This window comes from Nesoenas mayeri (genome assembly GCF_963082525.1).
Source record: "Nesoenas mayeri genome assembly, chromosome: 2".
NCBI classification, from domain to species: Eukaryota; Metazoa; Chordata; class Aves; order Columbiformes; family Columbidae; genus Nesoenas; species Nesoenas mayeri.
In genome coordinates, this window is record NC_137543.1 from 46,279,838 (window position 1) to 46,297,802 (window position 17,965).

At 32.6% G+C, this 17,965-nt stretch overlaps 1 protein-coding gene across 1 annotated transcript in view; it reads left to right on the plus strand.

Moving 5' to 3' along the window:
• Positions 1-3,684: 3,684 nt before the first annotated feature.
• CCDC178 (coiled-coil domain containing 178) overlaps positions 3,685-17,965 on the plus strand; it is a gene marked incomplete at both ends in the record, with an annotated part of 166,807 nt that continues 152,526 nt past the window's right edge. Inside the window, 7 exons of the mRNA XM_080364136.1 lie at positions 3,685-3,742; positions 5,639-5,766; positions 7,810-7,844; positions 10,324-10,418; positions 11,783-11,983; positions 14,601-14,821; positions 16,800-16,942. Coding sequence (XP_080220262.1) covers positions 3,685-3,742; positions 5,639-5,766; positions 7,810-7,844; positions 10,324-10,418; positions 11,783-11,983; positions 14,601-14,821; positions 16,800-16,942 — 881 coding nt within the window. The remainder of the gene's footprint in view (positions 3,743-5,638; positions 5,767-7,809; positions 7,845-10,323; positions 10,419-11,782; positions 11,984-14,600; positions 14,822-16,799; positions 16,943-17,965) is intronic.

A 17,965-nucleotide genomic window follows, 5' to 3' on the forward strand; every position in this document is an offset into this window, starting at 1 on the left:
TCTTTGACCTCTCAGGAATAAGGAAGAGAATAATAATTCTCCTATTGTTTTGTTTCTGGCCTTGGAATGTGTGAGGAGGGACACTGAAACAGCAGATTAGATAGCACCTTTAGTCAGAGATAGCTATGAACCCATGTCCCAGAATGTGAGCACCTCTTAGGGTATTTATTTCCACAATACTACTTGGTCAAGTGTAATTCCTCTTTTATGGTTCATTTCAGAAAAGTGGAACTCAAGAATATATATAGAAAGACAAAGTATCATTCATGACTATGGCACAAAATAACTGGATTTAATTTCCTTACTTATTGTGAATTTCCAGTGTCCTTGTTCTTCATCCTATTTCATAGCCTGTGGGTTTTTTTGTTTGCTTGTTTAGAGTTCATGTTTGCATTAACGTCTGTGGAAAAATAGTAGGCACTAAGTTTATTTGAATTGCGGACTATCTAGCCAGAATGAACCACAAGAATAGTGGAAAACTGGGAAAAAATCAAATTGATTTTTATACAAAATTATTTCAGGCATTTATATGATAATAGTAAGATCTCAACTGTAACATATTTTTAGTTTTTGGATACCATTAGAAGTTTGTGAGAGTATTATTTGATGTTAATTCCCTTCTTATAGCCTAAAGTGGCTGGTATAATGGACTAGTTCTTGGGATCTTGTTCTTGTGAAAGGTTAAAAATACATCAAAGAAGCTAAGGAATTTTTCCTGCCTGTTGCTGCTTTTAATAATAATTCTAATCTTTTAATTAGAATTGTTGGTTTATATTAGCCACCCTATACAACTCTACATTATGCCTTTTTTTTTCAAGTGTGAGACATGACTACAACAGATTTTATTGCTGGAAACTGCTGTTTAAACAACACCGTTGACTATTTTGAAACATCTGCACTAATTGTAGTTTGGAGGAATAATCTCAAGGATGTTAATCCCTTTCTGCATCTCCTGAAGTAAACCCGGGCTGCATTTCAGTGGTTAAAAAGAATCATTGCATCGCCTGAGAACTCTAAAACCAAATTGTAAAATGCTGTATTTGCAGAAAATTAGCACTTGGAGGTCAGGAAATGATAGACTAAAATTAAGATCATTCATGATTTTTAGATGCTTCTAACTATGAGTTAGTTTATAATTTTTATTTATACTGAACACATTTCGGAGAATGAGGAAAAATTCCAACACAAAGGGCATAGTCACAATGAAACAGGAATTGATGAGAACATATTAAACAAAATTCTTCTGTGATTTGGCCATATCTATTCTGCTTATGAGGTAGATAATCTCAATTTACACTTTGTTTACTAAATAATGAATTAGAGTTTTGGTGAAGAGGCACGTGTGGGAGTTGATGAGAAAAAGGTTCTTGTAGAATAAGCTTTTTAGGCAGTCTATTCATGACTATTCCAAGACTCTGCCTGGGAAGTGATAGTAGCTTATGTTACATCATCCAGATTTTGAAGATTTTACTTTTAACAAAAATTTTGTTAGTTCCTTACTGTTTTATTTGAGATGTTGGCATTAGAAATCTGGTTTTAGCAGGTGACAAATTATTTCTGTTACAGTAAAATACCAAGAAAATAATTAAAATATTGTATGTGTTTACTTTAGATATACTTGTATTTGATAATATATACAACAAACATATATATTTTTAAATGAGTGATGAAACATTGTATATTTGCCCAATATATTTTTTTTTGGTGTGTTCTCATGTCCAGTGGAATGCATCCTTGTCTTGTTCATATGATTCCTTGTCAGGCAAGTGGTGTTCTCACCTTTTTCTTAACACATGTTCACAAATTGAATAATAGTCTGTTTGCATCTTGGTATAGATGTATTACTGGCTAAATAAGCAACAACAAATTGAAACTGTTTCTTAAGCTTTTTTTCTGGATTTCATCCTTTTGTATGTAGTATTTGTCTTGTCTTTCCTCCTTTCTTTAGAGCTATTCTGTCTGTCAAGGCTTATTTTCTTTGACTTCTCAAGAGTTTCAGATTATTTTCTACTCCTTGTTGGAGCTAATATGGTCCATCTGGTCTGACTGTTAGGATGAGCCTGTAGGAGAGTAGAATACAGCTTTGCAGAGTCCAAGAAGCTGACATCCTCTCACAGATACAGTTAAAATTTCCTGCTTGTCAAATCAGCATATTTCTTTGAACGCCATTGTGTCCTGCCATTGGAAATAATTGATTCATGAAACTGAAAAAGCCACCAAATTTGGAAAAAAAAAAAAAAGGTATTAGTATGCAAATGGCATGCAAGAATGGCTCACATAATACATTTTCTATACATTTCCTAAGGACAGTTACATAGCTGAAAATGTGGTGACTTGAAAATTTGTTATATGTATTATGAACTTTATTTAATGAAGAAAAAACCTTTTCATAGCTTTAGTCTTGTAAGTTTTCTTAGTATTGTTAAGAGTTTCCAAGTCATTTAGTTTGTTACGATGACAGAGCAATGATGCTGTCTGCATTGCAGTGCATGAAGTTCATGTAGAAGATCAGCTGTGGATTCAGCATTTCTTCAGGTAAACTTGGTACACTTACATTCTTTTAACATCTCTATGGAATAGACTTGAGTTTGAGTTTGTTGGATCAATAATCTGTGGTATGGAGAGTGTGAAGAGCACATTTTGGTCTTGCTCTTTGTTTTCTCTGTCTGTCCACTCAGTTGGACTCTTAGGCAACTATTTTCCATGTCAGAGAATTTGCAATAAATGTATTTCTCTTTTTTAATAGTTCTACTTACAAGAAAAAATAATGCTAAATTCTATGGTCTATGCCATATTTGTTTCCACTATTTTATATTGTTGAAGGCTGTAATATAGATGTTGGGCGTCTTTTGTTTTTCTACTAGTCAGTTTTCATAGGTTGATAGTATTTGGAAATTGCAGTTTACTGTGGACTTCTAATATACCAGTGGCACAAGTCGCAAGGGTGGGGTGGGGGAAGGTGTCTGCCTGGATCTCTCTATGGCAATGCAATTACTTGTTAAATGTATGGATTTTAAGTGTGATAAAATATTTTGGTGACTTACCTCAACTTGATGTCCTAAGGCTTAACTACCAAAGTTTTCAGACAGTGTTGTTTTTCTGAATTATGTAAATTATAAGTAAATAATGTTTGTTTTGGTTTTTTTGTAGCAAATCTGAGTTGTGAGTTTCGTTGCAAATAAGTAGATTATTTGCCTCTTTTACATGTCTTCCATCAATTGAGACAACAGTGTTTCAGACTACAGATTTATGAACTTCCTTTCCATTGAGAGTTTCTTAACTAAAATTCATCTCGAACATTATCCATTTTGTTTTTTACTTTTTTCCATTTTTGCTGGTTACCACTGTCACAACAGGATCCAAAATAACCTATATAATTTCAAAAGCCAGACTACATAGGTTGACATTTGGCTGTCTTGGTTTTTCTTTGTTTTGTAGTTGTGATTTCATTACTTAAATAGTATCCATTGTGTGACCTGCCATCAACTGCTTAATTACTGCTTTTCCCTTAGTAGAAAAAGTGAAAATGGATTTGCAAACCTTTAATAATACTGTAGATAAAAGCACTGATTAAATACATTTGTTTCCTGATGAAAATAAGGGATTTTAAAAGTTATATATGTGTATGTATATGTATTATTATTATTTTTCTAATCATTAGGCTGAAAAGTACTACTAGCAATAATGTTTGAAACACAGTCATTTCCCTGCTCTTCTAAGGACAGTAATGAGCCATCCCAAGGTATGACAGATATGTCTTCTATTATGGGGTTTTGAAATAGCTTAGTGAAAGGCTTAAATTTAAGACATAATAAATTATTTTATTTTGTATTACTTGTGATATTATATAACACTAGTCTTCTGCTTTGGTTCTTATCTGTCATGCTGCTTGAAAAGCCTTCATACAAATTATGCATATGTAGACTTTGACTGTCAGTTATTGACTCACTAGTTGCATTCCATCCTCTAATGATAGTTCACTTTTCTGTCTGAAAACAAAACTGGCTGTATTTCACTTGTCATTTAAATTTAATTTTTGGATTTTAAGAAAATGTAAATAATTCCACTTTCCCACTGAGTTATATTTCTAGCTTGCTTTTGCAAAACAATTAGAAGACTTGCATGTAGAAATGTTGGCATTTACCAAGGAATACCAATGCAGCAAGAGAGTAATTTTTTATTAAAGCCTTTCAAAAAATTCTGACTTTTTAAAATGGCGATGTTGTTAATTGCATTAGTGATGTAAAGAAAATAAACATAATTTTTACATGAATGTTAATTCAGTAAAACGTAAGAATAATAACAGTAGAGGAGACTAAGTGAAATTGAAGTAAGTCTCAAAATCTGAACTTGTGTGTTGCACATCAGAGTATTAATATAAGATACAAAGTCTGTATATGCTTTGTTAGGATTGTGCCATGTAGGCATCCTGTGAAGGTTTCTGGCTCTAGAAGCAGGCAGAGCAAAATTCTACAAAATAGATTTTGATATGAATTTTAGTGGGCTGTGTTTTCAAACAAAATCTTGCAAACCTTCTTTTCCATTCCAGTAAGGCAGCTTACGATAAACTAAAATTAAAAGAGCCTTATGTAACCTACAGACTTGGAATGTTTTAGCCTGACACTTTAATTAAGACACCAAGAGATTATTCTTTTAAAAAAACGAACCCAAGTCCACAGACTGTATACGACAGTTGTCTGGTTGTATTTTATGGTTTAATCCCTGTTACTGTTATTGTTATTTTTGGTCCATCTCCAAGGCACATTGTATCCCCCTGAACATAATTAGGTTAATGTTTTATGTTTGTAGGACATCTTCTTAGTCTTTATCATAGCTCTGTTTCTAGGTTTCAGTGTTCTGTTCTGGTTTCTGACAGCATTCATTAGAGATCTCTGCAGCCGGAATCCGATTCTGTGTATTAATTAAATAGTGAACATTCAATAGTGTGCCACAGTATAATTTATTTACACGGTTATAAGGCTAACAGAGTTTAAAGAAAACATAGCTGTGAGATCTAAATATTCCCATAAAACAATCCATTAATGTCATGTAGCTTTAAATTCCCAGCATGGGAACTAATGTTCTGGAACTTCAACCCTTCATAAGGTTGAAGAAAACATTTGCTGGAACTAAGTATTGTATACATAAGAGTAGTCTAAACTTGCCTCTAAGGCCCTGTGACCTTTCTGGTTTTGCTCTGGGCATTTCTATAGTATCTGCCACCTTTGCCTTTTGGGGATCTGATTTTTTTTTCTTTTTTTTTTGACAAAAACCTTGCTGAGGACTAGTGCAAAATCATAACATTAAACTCATTTGGTATTCATTATGTAAAATTAATTATGGCAAATTTTATCTTGACTCTAGCCTCCTTTATCATAATTCTTCTCTTTGAAATTATTAATTCATATTCTTCAAGCATTTAAAATATCTTTCTTTGTATTTGAGATTGTATTAAAAAAGAAGCAATATTTTGTGCAAACGTGTGCATGGTAATAGGTGTGGCTGTTACATTCTCTTAGGCAATTTTAGGACCAAAGCTTAGCAAGTTCCAAATTCAAGGAAGAAAATCGGGTGTGAGAAAGTCTGGTAACAGCCCCGCATGTGAAGTTTAGCAACCTTCTGTGTTCTCTTTCTCCAGAGAAGAATGAGTGGATCATCCCAAGGCATCGTAGCTGTGCTTTTGTAAATACTCCATTACCATGTGTTAACAAAGTTATTCATCACATTCAAGAGTTAGAATTAAAGATGGAGAAGTTCTTTCAACAGGTACATTTATGGGTGAAAATGACCAAGTCCTCTTCATCTTTATAGGAACAAGTGTCTTTTAAAATAGTCTTCCTATGTTGATTTTCCTAAAAAATTAACTTCCTGTTGGGTGTACTCTCCAAAATAGTGTCCAGGAGGTCCAATTATTAATCATGATCTGTTTTTCGTTTACTTAACAGTTTGGGCAAATCAAAATATCTTATTAAAAACAATATACCACAATATCATATTGTAATATCAAATATATCATAAAGGTTAGTATATTCACATGTGATTCAGGTATACACAGAGTCAAGTTGATTCAATGATATCAATTGTCTGAAAAATAGTTTTTGATGTTAATATTGAGCAGGTAGTCAAATAGAGCTGTGTGCCATTTTCTGTCATTTATAGTAAGTGATTTTTTTCCTGAACAATATTTAACAATTCCTTGATTTAAAAGTTTCTTTAAACTTATATTGAGAGACATGAATTTGAAAAATGTTATGGTTCTTTCTCTAGGAGTACATGATGTTTTCCTAGCCTATATTCATTTTGTGTGAATAGAAATAAGAATAAGGGGAAGCTAAAAATATAGGTACATGAGGAAAGAATGCAATATACACTATTTTAAAGGGTAGTAAAATCTTTCCATTAACTTCCTTGAGAACACGATTAGTATAATTTAAATAATTCACTTTTACTGGAGGAGTGTTTTCCAAATGTTAATAAATTTTGCATAAGTCTACACTGCAGTAAAAAGATCTGATAGCTGCTTTTACCGACAAGTTATATTTAAATAATTTATCTCCAATACTGACAATAAGGTCGTCATAGCAGCACATCAGGAAGACTATCTTAGATTAGTATTCCACAAACACTGTTAAATACTCTTCAGGGAGATTTCTGCAACTGCATGAAGTATAGCTACTAAAAGAATCCAAGGTGCATGAAGTACAATAATATCTTGATTTACAGTATAGGCATTAACTTGATAGGAAAATTTATATTGCCACATTCACCTTTATTTAAAATAATGTGAGAACAGTGAAATTACTTCAATGTCATAATTTCATCATCAATATACATGAATTAGATGGATAAGCATTCAAAAGTCCAGATGCTTATTCATTTTAATATTAGCTTTAATTGTATGTGTAAGTCTTGTGCATATGTTCCACATATACTCTGAGTTCTTATTACTTAATATACAGAGATTCAAAATAGTCTGAGGGCTCTGGATGATGACATCACTATGAGTTAAGAGAAGAAAAGGTGGGGTTGCTGTAATACTGCTCTTAAAAAACAAAAAAAACATGTATCCTGAAATGACATCACTACAAACATAGGGAGTTTAGATTTTACTTGTCTATACATGAATATATTTACACCTCCACTGGTCATTTAAGTATTACCAGCAATGTGTCCAGGTGACATGGTAAAACTCATATCCACATTATTAAATTCTTACCCTCCAAAACAGGATAGACGTTATGTATGCTGCTTTTGAGGAAACATCCCTGATGTTTTCCAGTTCCTGAACTGTGCTTTGAAATGGTTTGGGAGTGGTTTCTGAACGTGGTAATGTATCTTACTGCAGGTTATATCAGTAAGATATAGTAACAATTTAATGTTGTAGGTTACTGGGCCCAGAAAGCTCTGGTCGTGTTTAATTTACTGTTGCTGATATAGCCCTAGTGAAGAAAAAGTATTTGAAGTTCAGACAGAATCTCTGCTGTAGTTTTGAGATTAAAACCAAAAAGTACAGAGGTTGAGAGATAAAATAGAACTAAAAGTATTAAAGGATTCTTAAAAGAAAACATTCTACCAAATTGAGTAATAACATACATGTTCAAAAACTGGGTTTTATTACTGACCATTTGAAGATGCACAGTTGTTGGTTGTAGTTATTTTAAAATTTTAAAAAGCATTCAGCTAATGTCCACTAATTAGATCCTCTGTGATACAGAATTCAGTGGCCTATTATGCTTTTTGTTACAAAACAGAAAAAGTATATAACATCTGAGATGTATAATGGAGTTTATGTTTGTTTTGCTTTTGCAGTATGCATATGTGTTTAAAGAGAAGAAAACACCACGGTAAGAATCATACATAATAATGCATTTGTTTTAATGTCCAGTAATTATTTGAGGAGATATTAGTCTGGCTATAAAATCTGTTCTGTTCAGTTCTTCTGTAATGTAGAATGCATCTAAAATAAGGATTCTTAGTGTCTGCAGGATCTAGTTTCTTCAGAAGACCAAAAGTCTTTATGGAGAATTTTTCATATCTTTCCTACTTAATGTTTAATTTTCAAAGATTCAAGATGATTACAAGTCTCAGGACCCACCTAAGTGATGAATTTCTGTTGGTAACAGTTATTGCTACTTCTGAAATTGTGCCAATTGTTGCAGTTATCTCAGGAACCTAAATGTGAGTAAGGGTCCTTATTTTAAGCTCTCTTTGCTTTAAGTTTTGGATTGGAAAATGATTCATAAGTACTCTCAATGTTCTGGCATGCTTATTCTGATCTTTGTGAAGTCCTCTAAATACTGTGTAAATTGTCTGAATTTGCATGCAGTTAAATTTACTCTAATTTCAACTTTGCTAGACACAGGAAGACAACAAATAATTAAAAAAGGGAGTAGGTAAAAAAGTTTTAAGGAAACAGCCATTTCTTCAACACATGCTGTAATAAGATGGGGGAAAAAAATAAGATTTTTTTTCATTTTTTCCTTTCTCAGTTTTAATATACTGCTTACTGTTAAGATTCTTATTCTATGCATGATTTTTCTGTTATGTTTGTTTCAAAAATCTTTTGTGTGTTTGAATTACAGAGTTGCCCTGAATCACACTATGGTGTTTGCGATTATGTATCTTTAAAGTTAGATAGCAAGAGATGTGCTTGTTAAAATCAAAACAGAACATAATGGGAAATTGTTTTTTGTAGATACAGTTGCACTGGTGATACCTAGAATATATACAGAATCGTTAAGGCTTTATAAATTTAAAATGTAATTTTAAAATGTAAATTCAAAATGTGATTTTAAAACACAAAACTCATGCAGGTTTTTTCTAAATTTTACATATTGGCTGCGTGTACTTTGAAGTACCCTAGAGAAATCAGACTTTTCCTAAGTCTAGAATACCATACAATACAAGTAGATTTCAAAGCCAAGTACTCCAGAAGTACACAAAATAATTCAGAAAGTGTGACTTTAAATTGTATTATCCATGATGTAGGCTACTTTATGATGTAGTTCTAGTTACAAAGATTAAAAGAGGAGTTTGAAGAAGAGAATGTATCTCATACACTGAGCTTGTTGTCCCAGATGTTTTGCTCAACAAACCCTGCATTTCCCTGTGTATTTTTACTTCTTGTCAGATATACCTGTTGAGTTATTTTGTGTTTGCCTACTTATTGAACTGCTGTTTATCAAACTCCTGCTTCTGTATCTAATTTGATATATCTTCTATCACCAGGTCCCAGTTTTCCTGTCCAATGCCTTAGTATTTTCCATTACTTCACAGAATTATTTTTTTCTGTTTCCTGTACTTTAGATGTATATTCTGTTGATCTAGGAAGCCATCAATAGGATTTCTTTCAGTCTGTTTATAGCATAGGCTTTTTGTCTGTTATTTCTTTGTGGAAAAGGAACTTTTTATGGAGTTCTTTCAAATATATATGTTCACATTATGCATGTGTCTCCAATGTGATGTTGTGACTGTAGATTCTGTTTCATCTTAGCTGCATATGAAAGACCTGTATGTACTCTTTAAGCTGCGTATGTGGCCATAAGCAGGTGGTGCTTATTCTTCCTCCCCTTGTTCTCAACTCAGGTGGGCTAGTGAGCCTCTTAAGTTCACATGAGGGCTATGATTTGCTTGTGTTCTTCTTTGGCTGCTTGTGTTACTGCTTTGCCTCTCTCACTTGCAGGTTAAATTTGTCCTGATCTCATTTAAATGAAGCTCTCCTCATCTCTGCTTTTGAGTTTCTCAGGTTTCAAAAGCTTGTCTGTTGGAAACTCATTAAGCCTTATGCCTTTATCGTTTTTCCTTTGTATCTCTAAAAAATCTTTTTTCTTCATTGTTGACCCTCAAGTGATGATTTCCTTTAAGCTGATAAAGCTGAAACTACATCTGACATGCAGTGGCAATGTATCTGTGTCTGCACAGATGCAGCAATAAATGCTTCTGCCACTTCTGACTCTGTACAGTAAAGCATATATTGTATGTTCATGCATGTTCGGAACTGGAAAGAGGAACAGCTTCTCTACGACAGTTTCTCTTTGGCATATCCTTGGGTTTGAGGACAAAAATTGAAGTTCTGTGTAACTACAAGATGTGAAGAATCCTGTTTCTTCTATTTGTGTAAAGAAATATGAGAAAAGCATTTATATGGGAATTGTACAATCAATAATTCTTCTGTATGACTTGCAGTGTTTTTAAACAATTATTCCACTTAACTAGCCAGCATTTAAATGTGTAAGATTCAATAAAGGAAATTTTGACTTAGTGAAACTAGAATGCAAATTTAAATTCAGTCTAGAATTTTTAGTGACTGGTTTTTATCTACAGGATAACAAAACAGGTCAGTGTTGAATCTGTCGAAGATGTCTGGTTGTCATTGTCCACTAAGCTGGATTTTAAAGAAGCTGATGTATCTTGTGAAGGTAAAAATATTTAATAATACTCAGTCTGAGTGGTAAAATTTACTTAGCCTCATTTAATATACGCTTTATCTTTGTCACAATAGTTGCTTGTTGCCTGTTCTGTCTTATGTAAATGATGTGAGTATCCTTTGAAATCTGTGTGTATCATCTGTTGAGCTGAAAGACATACATTTTAACTGTCATATTAAGTACTATTAAATCATCCTGTTTACAAGAAGATAGCTTACATTTCTTTATTTAGATTCATATTGTATTTTAACCTATCTAGCGTTTGAACCAGCTAAACTGGTTAGATTGGTTGTTGGAAATTCTAGGGTTTGTTTTTTTTTCATTTAGTTTCTGTAGAACAAATAACTGCATTGCTGTTACAGGGTATTCACAATGTACTCCCAAAGTAGAGTTCTTTTTTTTTTTTTACAGTTTGCATCTTTACTCAGACTATACATTTTTGAATTAAGTTTTAAATATTAAATAGATTGTGTGCATTGGTTTTAAGCCTATGTACAATCTTTGAAGTACTACTAGCCTGAGGCAATCCTGTCTGCAATAAATTGTGTGATAAAATTTCTGTTGATGGCAGTGAAGCCAAAATTTAACCCCAGATTTTAAGTAGTTGTCCTTCTTCGCAATGTTTGCAGTTTTTCATTAAAATAATATAGGGAATTATTGACTGTGGGATCAAAATGAAAATTTCTTCAGCTCTGTAGCTTATATAATTCCCATTTTTTATAGATCAACACAATGGACGATGACCTCAAAGAATCTTTTGTCAGAACTAATAACTAAGACATTTTTTATAACTAAATTTCACAGAATGAACTGTTGATTATTTGTGTGTATCATGAGTAAAACAGTGCTGTTGAGATATTATACTGAATATTTTTAGAACTCCAAAGACTTTAATGAAGTCATTGATACTTAGGAAAATAAAATTAAATAAATATTCTTTAAAAAATTGAGATAATTAGATACTTGTACTGTTATTTGTATGATTACTTACCTAAGCAACAAGGCAAAGATGAAAATTTTGTACCATCTCTATTAATACATATTTATTGCATTCTACATTGGAAACAGGCTGGAGGAAAATACTATAGAGTGTGAAAGTTTTGTCTGTAACCAGTTGTGATTGCCTTGAGGGATGTGAAGAGTCCAGCCTCATATTGAGAAAGAAGCTGGAATAAATTGTGTATGTTTAAGCCTTTGTAAGAAATAATTATGATGTATTTTTAAAGACAGCAATGTAATAAATTGTGCTTACTGTGATACATGTGAACAGGCCAACTTTGTGTTGAGAATGAAGCTCGAATAAAGAGCATATGATTAAGCTTTCATAAAAAAGTATTTTTAATGTATTTTTAAAGATGGCAAGACATTAACCTTGAAGCAGGAAACAGAGGCTTTGCTATTGGAAGTTACTGAGCTAATTAAGCGACTGGAGGCTGATCGTGAGGAGGCAGAAAAAGCTTTGGAGTTGGAGAAACAGCGAGGGAAAAAGCTTGCCATGAAAATTGATTCTATGTCACTTTGGAGGCTTCAGCAGCTCCCCGCAGCTGTGCAAAAAGGTATCAATATTGAAACTAAGCATATTTGTTATTTTCCAGTTAGTTCATTGCCAAGCGTAAGAATGACAATAGTTGTGTTTATTGTGATAGGAATACAAGATTTACTCTTCTGAATTTGATATACTTGAATATATATCCAGAAAAAACATATGGGAAGTACTATAGAATGTTCAGTGTTGTTTGAGAAATTGCGTGAGAGTAGACAATACTCTCTGAAGATATTAATAAATACTAAGTTCGGGGAAAGGAATGAGAAAATGAAAGAGAACTATAAAATAATGCATTTGAGTTAAACCATAGGTTAAACCATGAATTTAAAAAAATGTTTTAAGAAAAATTAAAATGTGGTAAACTAGAATAAGGTACTTACATGTTTAGTAGGAATTGTTTGATATAACCATTGATAGGTCTTATTGAAATCACAGATTCAAAGGACCTTTACTATTACCTTTTGTGATGAACTGGCATCTACACAACAGAATTAATGAAAAAAGAAAGAAAAAAAAGGCAGCCACTTAGCAGCAGTTTTCTGTTTGTCTTCTTACTCATGGTCAGAAGCAGAACATTGACTTCTAGAAATGTTGCATAATTTGTAACAGTAGGTTCCTGGATGTGAAAACACAATTGGTACTCTAGCGCATATTCTGGAGCACATCATCCTGAGATCTTCAAAAAATACTTCACAACCCAGAGTGTGGTGACCGTGTAAGAGTCTTCCATAGCTGTGTTTACTGAAAGGTAAACATGGAGTGAAAATGTAGGCAAGCCAGGAGTCATTCAGTTCCAGATGCTTTCTCTCTCTCTCTTTTTTTTTTTTTTTCCCTAGAAAGACAAAATGTCAAATAGTGCATATCTGTAGCAATATATGAGAATAATGTATGTATGTTTGTTTATTTTAGCCAATGGTTAGCCCATGATTTGGAAACTAAAAACCTGTGTTAAGGTGTTACCAGTTTGCAGAGATTACTTTAAAAACAGTTGGTTCTGAAGGACAGTTTATGATGCCCTGAAAACACAGGAGGAGATGGGATAAATAATCAGAATTAAAATTCATTGATAAATTCAAACCTACTTTCTGGAGAAAGTTCTCTAACAATTGAAGGGTCAATTTTACAAAAGAAAAGAACTGCATGAAGAGAAGGTTAATAATATAATCTTAATTCTTCAGCACATTAGTTCAGGATTTGAGCTTCTTGATGTATTTACAGTTGTGCAACGGTAAATAATTTTTGCATGTTGCTATACATTCGTGCTGCTTTTACTTTAGCATTGTCTACAAATATCAAAGGTTTGGAATAGTGGAATATAAATAGCACATTTTCATTTCTGTTAATATATGCAATAATACAGTATTAAAAAAAAAAAAGAAAAAAAGAAAAAAAGAAGACAAAATAAACCAGCATTAAGTTTGGCTATGAAAATTAACCCACTCTTCTCCCTTGATTTGTCAGTAAGCTATGTCAGTATGATGTTGTGTCCTTGAAGTAAATTTGTAATTTTCAGGATTATAACTTTTCTTAGTATTACCTATAAGACAAAAATTATGCTAAAGTGGAATTGAGGATGAAGTGAAAAGACCCTCAGAGATGTTATAATTATCCCTAATCTAAGTATTACAAACCCAGGAGATTCTTAAGAGTTTTTGTGACCCATTCAGAGTATACATTGATTCCTGTTATTTTGTTGGACGTCCCTTGATTTCCATTATTGCCAGCTCCTGCTGCATCTGTCCTCAAGTAAATGCAGGGACATAACCTATCTTCAGAAATTACCTTCTGTGAAATGTAACAAAAACCCAATGTAAAACACATTTTATTCATCTTAATGTTAGGTGTCACCTTGTATGATGTAGAAAAGCCACTTATTCATATAAATGTCTCCTAAACTTTTAGTAGCAATGAAATAATAATATTGTAAATTTGTGATTTATGTCTTGTTAATGCAGCAAAATTTATTAACTCTTAAGGGATTGCATTGAATATTTCACGGCTACTTCTTAGAGCTAGAGCACCTTTTTTACTTTTTTTTTTTTTTCACAGCAAAATGTGCCTCTTTCTCTCAAATTTATAGCAACATTTACGGCTCTTAAACAATTTTCTGAATTTTTTTTTTTTTTCCCTGGTGTCATATCAATAATTTTTTCCATATAAAAACATCAGCTGCTGTAGGACACTATCTCTAATAACCCTTTCTTTTTCTGAGCAAAATGGATGTGGGATTTATACTTGCCCTGCTCTTCCTCTGCATCCACATGTGTCTATGGCTGGAGACTCGGAAGCTCAATAGAGCTGTTTTTCTGTTACGATAGCCTCCTCTAGACATGCCTTAAGGCTAGATGTTTTAATTTCCTTCATCAAAACAAAACTACCCCTCACTTTGAAGATTTGCTTGAATGACTTCTTAGGAATAGTAAATACGAGTTTAAAAACAGTTCCACTGCTGATGTAATATTTGGTGGCCTTTTGTAACCAATGTCCTCTTTTTACCGTCAAAGTAGTTTACAGCAAAATTTTGCAAGTCTTATACTTAGTAGTATGACAACGTATTTCCTAATCTCACTAGGTATTCATGGTGTCACTCAGATACTTCCTTTTTATGCTAATTATATTTTTAACAGAATATGAAATGTGTATTCAAGATATCTTGGAGCTACAATGGCATCTTGATTGTAAAAGCTGTCGGCTGCGACAGGTACAAACCCAAATACTTAACATAGAAACAGTCAACAGAAGGATTCAGGACGACATAGACTTCATGAAGAAATACAGCCCTCTGCTGGAAAAAAAGCTAAAACTGGAAGAAGCAGCTGTGAAGGATGTGTTACTGACTTATGAAAAGGTAAATGCAAACAAAGATTCTTTGAGAAACTTTCCACTACATAGGTGCATACCTTTCTAAAGAACAGCAGTATTTTGGAAGTAGCCAAGTCTGTATTAAATTTTGTATGCAAAGACTGTGAATTGTGTCCCCGTACTGCTACATACTGGCACTCAGTGCAGACAGAATCCAGGGAGGATAATGCTGTTGGCCTTCAGTAAGTGTCTCTCAAGCATATGTGGAATATAATTCTAATTTTGTAAGTTGATTTCATGTGGGATTTTTCATTGGAAAGGTAGACAGCACATACCTGATATTTGCATAGATTCTTTTTAGACTTCTTACAGATATCAGTGTTTGTTCCAGAATATGGAGATGTTAGAAGCTGTCAAAAAATGTTTGTAAGATTTAATTATTTTTAAGTGCTGATGTGCATTTTTCCTAATTTATTTAGTGATAGTATTTATTGATAACTTATAATTTATTGATAATAAGCGCCTAATGTGGATGATATCAGGCTGAATAATAAAAGTATAGTAAAGTCGTACATAGCTTAAAATTGATGTCTAAAAAAGGAGAGTTACCACGGTACTTCAAGTACAGGTTTTAGTACTGATTATTATGTTTTCTATATATTTTCTATAGTAACTTTTAAATACAAATTCAGAAGTTAGTATCTTTTTCAAGGTACTTGCAGCCTAAAAAATGGTCTTTTGCTTGCTGGTGATTCTTGATAAATCGTGTTTATTTTAATTTGTTTTTTTTTTAACATCATATTTAGAGGACTCAACAACGATGTGAATATACTTCTAAAATTAAAAAGAGTTAATTACCTATTGCACAAATAATACAAGAATTATCATGAACTAGTTCTGACCTGTAAAATAGCTCACAGTTCATCAGTGGTATGAGATAAGTTCAAAATACCAGCTAATTAAAATCAAGGTCGTTTTTTCTGGTTTTATTTTGTGTCTTTTTTTCTTCTTAACATCTTAGAATATATTGTTTGTGGTTAAAATATTGAGGTCTGCTAAAATACAACTCAGGAAGCGGACTTAAAATATTTCTTTCCTAAAGACTATGTTAAATAAATACTTCTTTTTTTAGATGGTTTTTCTCTTGTCTTTCCAAAAAGTGATACTGCATGTCGTAAAGAAGACAGATTTGTTGTTACTGTAACTTAGTTGTATATTTCATTTCAACAAAATTTCTAATTGTCAAATAAAACATTTATGAGTTCCATTGTGCTTTGATTTATAGGCTGTTTGTTACTCAGGTTTGTTTTTTCCTCCCATGGCCTTAAAAAGCAGCTTATACTTAATTTTCTTTGCAATTCAAGCAATTATATTATTTTGATTCTCAGGCTTTTAATATCCAGAGAACTAGTTTGAGCAGTGACGTGCTAGAATATAATAAAGATAAATTACTAATATTTTATTTCATGTTATGTGTTTATATTTGTAATATTTTAAAAAGCAGAGAGAGGAGATGTGCGTTTCCCTATTTGAGAGTTGTTAGGAACTGAGTGTCCCAATACCTTTGAAAATTGTGTTCATTTTCTGCATTGTCTCAGGCTCCTCTTTTACATAGGTGACTGTGGGTCTTGCACGTCCTGTAGGACATGTTTAAGTAATGATTCTGTCAGATTACTGAGTGAAACCTGAGTTACTTCTCTTAACATTATTTCTTTCTTTCTGCTCCAGAGGTCAGTATCTTCCCATGGAAGCAGCCACCTTTTCACAATAACTTCGAAGTTTTGTAACAGAATGAAAACCCTCTTGCCAACTTTTCTTTGTTGTGCAATTTTGCAAGACACGTTCTATTATCTTTCAGACCACATAGAATCTGTTGTTAAGTTGAATGACATCACAACATACTACTTTAAACTTCAATTTTTAAACTGCAAAGAATCTGTCGAATCTTGAAAATATTTTTTATTTTAAATGTTCTGTATGATTTTTGTCTAACATCTTTCAGAAAACTTATTTTATTTTCTTAGAAATCAAAAATATATAGTGATCTTTGTTGTGAACTCATGGATATCCAAAAGACAATTAAAAGAACTGAGGAAGAATCTGAAGAGAAGATAAAATCTATGTATGAAAAAATTGAAAATGATGAGATGCTATTCAGTCAATACAAGTAAGAGCTATTCAGTGTGGTATTATTATATCCTGTTAGTTTTAATAATGACAATCAAACTGTAGAAAATTTGTGTTTAGAAATAATTCTGCATTTTTATATTTGTAAAATTAATAGAATTAAACATAAAAAAGTGTTTGTCTTAGCTCACATTAGCAGAATAAGGAAAGGCTAATGTCCAGAAATCTACTCAAATTGTGAGTTCCATGAACCAACTCCTAAAGCATGCCATTTTTACCTTATTTTACTTATGAATTTTTAATCCCTTTGAAAGAAATTTTCACTATAATTTTTGTAGACAGCATAAAATTACTTGCATCAAACATCAACACTTACCATGGTACTGTAGTTATGTTATAATTATAACTTCATTTTGAATTTGCATATTAACCAGAACAATTTCAGCCAACAACACCTACTTTTGAAGTTACCAAAATACCTCATCTTTCTTTTTTTAGCAAATAGTTACCTCACTGTAACCTCTTCTCAGGCTATTAATCCCTGAACTATAAAGTAGAGCTATAGTAACTAGTGGCCACTAGTGACTGAACGTACAGAGTCAGCACCAGGAGTAACTATGTCAAAGAAAAAGAATACCAAATACCAAATCTTTGGTAGGAGGTTGCACTCAACTTTGCTGCATATGCTTCTGGCTAGTTGCCAGGTTTTATTTGGCAAAGTAACAAGTGACACAGTGACTCTTTTTCACTTGAGATGAGGCAAGTTTTCAGGCATAATTGAAAGACATCAGTAAATTTTCAAGATAACCTTAGTGGCAAGATATTTCCATGCTGCAGCCATGTGACAGCAACTGTTCTTCAAGTGTCAAGTATTTCAAACACTATGTATCACAATTTTGGAGTTTATACATTTTGTAATAAGTCATCAAACTTGGTCCATCATATTAATTCAGAACTACCTAGATTCACTAAGAATTTTATGCCAGTTCCAAAGTTCAAGTTGTGCTATGTGCTACCTGAGCTGGGACAGCATGCACTTTTGGTGTTCCAGAGACTTGATGTT